At 36.4% G+C, this 4,837-nt stretch overlaps 2 protein-coding genes across 2 annotated transcripts; one reads left to right on the forward strand and one right to left on the reverse strand.

Annotated features, from left to right (window-relative positions):
• Window positions 1–257: 257 nt before the first annotated feature.
• On the forward strand, window positions 258–2,976 carry LOC126669496 (tubulin alpha-5 chain). Its single transcript, XM_050362980.2, has 5 exons — window positions 258–474; window positions 745–959; window positions 1,046–1,245; window positions 1,613–2,121; window positions 2,436–2,976. The coding sequence occupies exons 1-5, from the start codon at window positions 362–364 to the stop codon at window positions 2,746–2,748; spliced, it is 1,350 nt and encodes a 449-aa protein (XP_050218937.1). The 5' UTR covers window positions 258–361; the 3' UTR covers window positions 2,749–2,976.
• Window positions 2,977–3,740: 764 nt separating this feature from the next.
• Window positions 3,741–4,576, reverse strand: LOC126669474 (ethylene-responsive transcription factor ERN1). Its single transcript, XM_050362948.2, has one exon. It carries the CDS (start codon window positions 4,565–4,567, stop codon window positions 3,779–3,781), a length of 789 nt encoding a protein of 262 aa, XP_050218905.1. The 5' UTR covers window positions 4,568–4,576; the 3' UTR covers window positions 3,741–3,778.
• Window positions 4,577–4,837: the final 261 nt, after the last annotated feature.

Consider the following 4,837-nt stretch of genomic DNA (forward strand, 5'->3'; position numbering starts at 1 on the left):
ACACTATTTGCTGGTGCACTTTGCCACTACATGAAATCCCTGTCTTATCCTCAAGAGTCAGTTCACATTTACAGGGTATATAAACAAAATTCCAAGAGAGTAGAGGGATAATATTGTAATACTGCAAACTCATGTGGTAGTTGGGCCGAAGAAACCGTGGCACCCAATGGCTATTAGCGGACCCCACACAACTCTTACGGATTCCAAAAAATCTATCAAATCCAATTAATTCATTGTCCATATAAGTAAAAGAAAGAGCAGTTATAGACTGTGTGTGACAAACAAATCTGTATTTTGAATTTGAATTGTGTAGCATTACTTACATCAAAAAACAAAAAAGAAAAAAAAAATTGTAGTAAGAATGCGAGAAATCATAAGCCTACACATTGGGCAAGCAGGAATTCAAGTTGGAAATTCATGTTGGGAGCTTTACTGTTTGGAACATGAGATTTCCCCAGATGGCATGATGCCTAGGTTTCATCTTTTTTCACTCTTAATTCTGTTTCTAAATGTACCCTTTACTTCAAAATGCGATCTTTTAACTACCCACTTGAAAAAAAATTGATCTTTTGAATACCCAATTGAAAGAAATGTGATCCTTTGTAATACCCATTTGGAAAAATGTGATCTTTTGCTTCTTGTAAATGGTGTGTTTTGTTCTTTGTAGTGGTTTTTTTGTGTGTTTGTGAATGAGATGAGTGTTAAGTTGGGTAGTTCTGATGAATGTTAAATGGTTTTGTGCAGTGACACTTCAGTAGGGATTGGACATGATGCATTCAACACCTTCTTCAGTGAGACTGGTGCTGGGAAGCATGTACCAAGGGCTGTGTTTGTTGACTTGGAGCCTACTGTCATTGATGAAGTTAGGACTGGAACTTATAGGCAACTTTTCCACCCTGAGCAGCTTATTTCTGGCAAGGAAGATGCTGCTAATAATTTTGCTAGAGGACACTATACTGGTCAGTCAATTTGTTTGTTATAACATTATTAGGGGTTGTCTTTGTTTTGAGTATTGTTTGGATTGATTTGATGTTGTGTCCTGTAGTTGGCAAGGAAATTGTGGATCTATGCCTCGATCGTGTGCGTAAATTGGCTGATAACTGCACTGGTTTACAAGGATTTTTGGTGTTCAATGCTGTTGGTGGTGGAACTGGTTCTGGTCTCGGATCTTTGTTGTTAGAACGCTTATCTGTAGACTATGGAAAGAAATCAAAGCTTGGGTTCACCATTTATCCGTCTCCTCAGGTGCGTACATTACTTGAAATTTGGCATTTCGATGACTTGTATTGACATTAGTTTTTACTTTTCATGTATGACAGTATGAGTAACTTGGTATGTGTGGGTTATTGATGTCTAGCTGTTTCTATTCTTAGAACAAGACGCTATTGCTGGGAAAAATAACCGATTGTTTCTTGTCACCATGTTTTTGTGGATGCTTCGGTGATTTATTGTAGTTGACGCTTCTCTATTTTTCATTGATCACACCATAGTTAAAACCAGCATGTCTTCTATTGTTTCACTTTTAGAATTTACACTAGCCAATTTATCTAAAAAACAATCAAGTGAGAGAAATAGATGGACTCAGTTAAAGCATTCTTCTTTTTGATTGCAGGTCTCAACCGCAGTTGTGGAGCCTTATAACAGTGTACTCTCTACTCATTCCCTTCTTGAGCACACAGACGTATCTGTGCTTCTAGACAATGAAGCTATATATGACATTTGCCGCAGATCCTTGGATATTGAAAGGCCAACTTACACCAATCTGAATCGATTGATTTCACAAATTATATCTTCTTTGACAACTTCGTTGAGATTTGATGGAGCTATTAATGTGGATATTACCGAGTTCCAGACTAACCTTGTTCCATATCCACGTATACACTTCATGCTTTCTTCATATGCTCCGGTCATCTCAGCTGAAAAGGCATACCATGAGCAGTTATCTGTTCCTGAGATTACAAATGCTGTTTTTGAGCCTTCAAGCATGATGGCTAAGTGTGATCCTAGGCATGGGAAATACATGGCTTGCTGCTTGATGTACAGAGGAGATGTTGTTCCCAAGGATGTCAATGCTGCTGTTGCTACTATCAAAACTAAAAGGACTGTTCAGTTTGTCGACTGGTAAGAAAATTTGCGAGCAACTAGCAAAGCAAATTTCTCTTATGCTCATGAATTAATTTGGATATGATCTTCTGTAATCGCTTTCTATGTTGCACAGAAACAGGAAATGTTGAAACTGGAATTGTCAAATACCTTCCTTTAACAAGAATTAGTTATAAGAAAAAAATTCAGAGTTTCAGAATTATTTTCAGAAACAATAACAAAAAGCCAAAACATAGAACCCCACAAGTTTTCGCGCAACGTAGTTTGGTTTCAATATTGTTGTACTGTCCCTGTATTTATTTTATCTGAAATGTTGTACTTGAACTCCTCAGGTGTCCAACCGGCTTCAAATGTGGTATTAACTACCAGCCTCCATCAGTGGTTCCCGGAGGTGATCTCGCGAAGGTGCAGCGTGCTGTCTGCATGATCAGCAATAACACAGCAGTGGCGGAGGTGTTCTCTCGAATTGACCACAAGTTTGATCTCATGTATGCCAAGAGGGCATTTGTTCACTGGTATGTTGGTGAAGGCATGGAAGAAGGGGAATTCTCAGAGGCCCGTGAAGATCTGGCTGCCCTTGAGAAGGATTACGAGGAAGTTGGTGCTGAAGGTGGAGATGATGAAGAAGAAGGCGAAGATTATTGATAATCTGTTGCAGTAGGTATTTCAGATTCAATCTGTTAGTATATTTCAACTATGGTTTTTGTGATATGTATTGGTGTTATCGTTCACATTGTGTAGTTTTAGGGAAATGAATGTTGTGAAATGTGTTTTTGTGATGTCAAGTATGCGCCATTATCATGAGAATTTGCTATTGCTCTACAATTTATTATTTATCTGCTACTTCCTTTCTATGAAATTTATATTGATTTATCTGCTACTTCCTTTCTATGAAATTTATATTGATTTATCTGCTACTTCCTTTTGTATGAAATTTATATTGATTGACAAATCAAATTGAATTTGTTGGTTTAGGGTGGTTTTTTTTCACTAGGTTTGATTATTTTTTGTCTGATTTGTATCAAAACATTTTTTTAATCCTTAAACCAAATCGAATTGAAATATTGAAATTTTTCTGTCAGGTCAATTTTTTTGCACGCCTAGATGTGTTGGTAGATTAAATCAAATTGAAGTAGTCGATTTGGTTGTTTTGATTCGGTTTGCTTATTTTTGTTTGCTTTGTACCAAAACTGAAAAATTCAATTGTTTTTATAATGTTAAATCAAAAATTATCATTTGTATTTGCACACATCTAGATGTGATGGTAGTGTTAACTGTCTTTGAGATGTTTTCTTATGTTTCAAAGTTGTTTCATAGGATCATGAAGCTGAGTTGGTTTATTGATTTGTTTGTTCATCACTGCTGCTTTTCAGCATCTTAGATCGAACCCTTAACTTTATACTAGTTCTAAGATTGACTTGATGGATTATGTATCAAATTGTTTAGGATTAAATATTAAAATGTATACCGTCTTTAGAAAAACTTAGCGAAGAAATACATTTCTTAAAATTTACGATGTCCACGCAGTATCCATGTGAGATGACACATAAACAAAGACTGTTAATAAATTTTAGCGATTTAATCATATTCTTTCAATTATTAATAATTTTAACAGTTCTAAAAATGGATTGATTCAATTAGGTATCAAATTGTTTAACATAATTCAGAGAAAAGATCAACTGGGACAGAACATCTGATTCATCCGAATGGGAAAATCCCAAAAAACATTACTTGGATCACAAGCAATCTCCAAGCACTCATTTACTCCATTCATGGCATATAATGATGCTGATATCTGTCTTTCTATCTTCATCCGTTCGAATTCAGCTGATTCTACTTGATGATTCGCAGCAGGCAACTCGATACCTTCTTGAATTGATGGCAACTGATCAAACTCAGTTGGAAATGGCAATGAAGAGTAGTAAAATTGAGATGAACCTGGTTCGAATCGCGGAACACACTCACTCAAGTCCGGTCGGTACGCATCATCAAATGAAGGTTGGTTGTCTTGTTGAGCACCGATGTTTAATAAAGAAGTGAAATCGGAATTAGCAGACCGAAAACTTAGATTGGCAGTATCAGAAACAAAAACATCATTAGTTTTAGAAGTTGGTTTTGAGGCAGTTGTGAGATGACAGTTCTGTTTAAGGCTGATTTTATGGTTAAGAAGGTTTCTAATTTTAATAGAAATGGGAGAATTCGTAGGAAAATGTGCGGTGGTGAAGTTGGTTCGAGTTTTGGAACCGCGGAGCAGACAAGCAGCCTCATCGTAAGCACGAGCAGCGTCTTCCGCGGATTCGAATGTTCCGAGCCACATTCTGATCTTCTGTGTGGTGTCTTTGATCTCTGCAACCCATTTGCCGGAAGGTCTTTGTCTAACCCCAATAAATTTGGTTTTGGTTTCCTTTGGGTGCTTTTGAGATTGGTACTTCATTTGGTATGAAAGACAAGAGGATTGATTCATAGTTTGGTTTTTATATAATGTAAGACTAAGTGGTGTACTAGTTGTTATGTTAATGTTAGTAGTGGGATGCCTCGTCTTTTATTGCTTGCTAGCATGTTGGTTTGAATAAGGATGACTAATTTCTCAAACCTTAGTTTAAAAACACCAAATAAGTTGTGCTATCAACTAATTATCATATTCACTTGTCTATTCCAATCAAATGTACACTAAAATAAGGGTTTCAAAATGAGTTGGTGAGTCGTATTCTTATAATATGATTTAGAGAGATTT

This window comes from Mercurialis annua, linkage group LG2 (genome assembly GCF_937616625.2).
Source record: "Mercurialis annua linkage group LG2, ddMerAnnu1.2, whole genome shotgun sequence".
NCBI lineage: Eukaryota > Viridiplantae > Streptophyta > Magnoliopsida > Malpighiales > Euphorbiaceae > Mercurialis > Mercurialis annua.

Bases quoted from the DNA above. Each gene is read 5' to 3' on its own strand.
- LOC126669496 (XM_050362980.2), top strand. From the start codon at position 362: ATGCGAGAAATCATAAGCCTACACATTGGGCAAGCAGGAATTCAAGTT. The intron at 475-744 runs GTTTCATCTTTT...GGTTTTGTGCAG, and splicing joins CCAGATGGCATGATGCCTAG to TGACACTTCAGTAGGGATTG. The intron at 2,122-2,435 runs GTAAGAAAATTT...TGAACTCCTCAG, and splicing joins ACTGTTCAGTTTGTCGACTG to GTGTCCAACCGGCTTCAAAT.
- LOC126669474 (XM_050362948.2), bottom strand. From the start codon at position 4,567: ATGAATCAATCCTCTTGTCTTTCATACCAAATGAAGTACCAATCTCAA.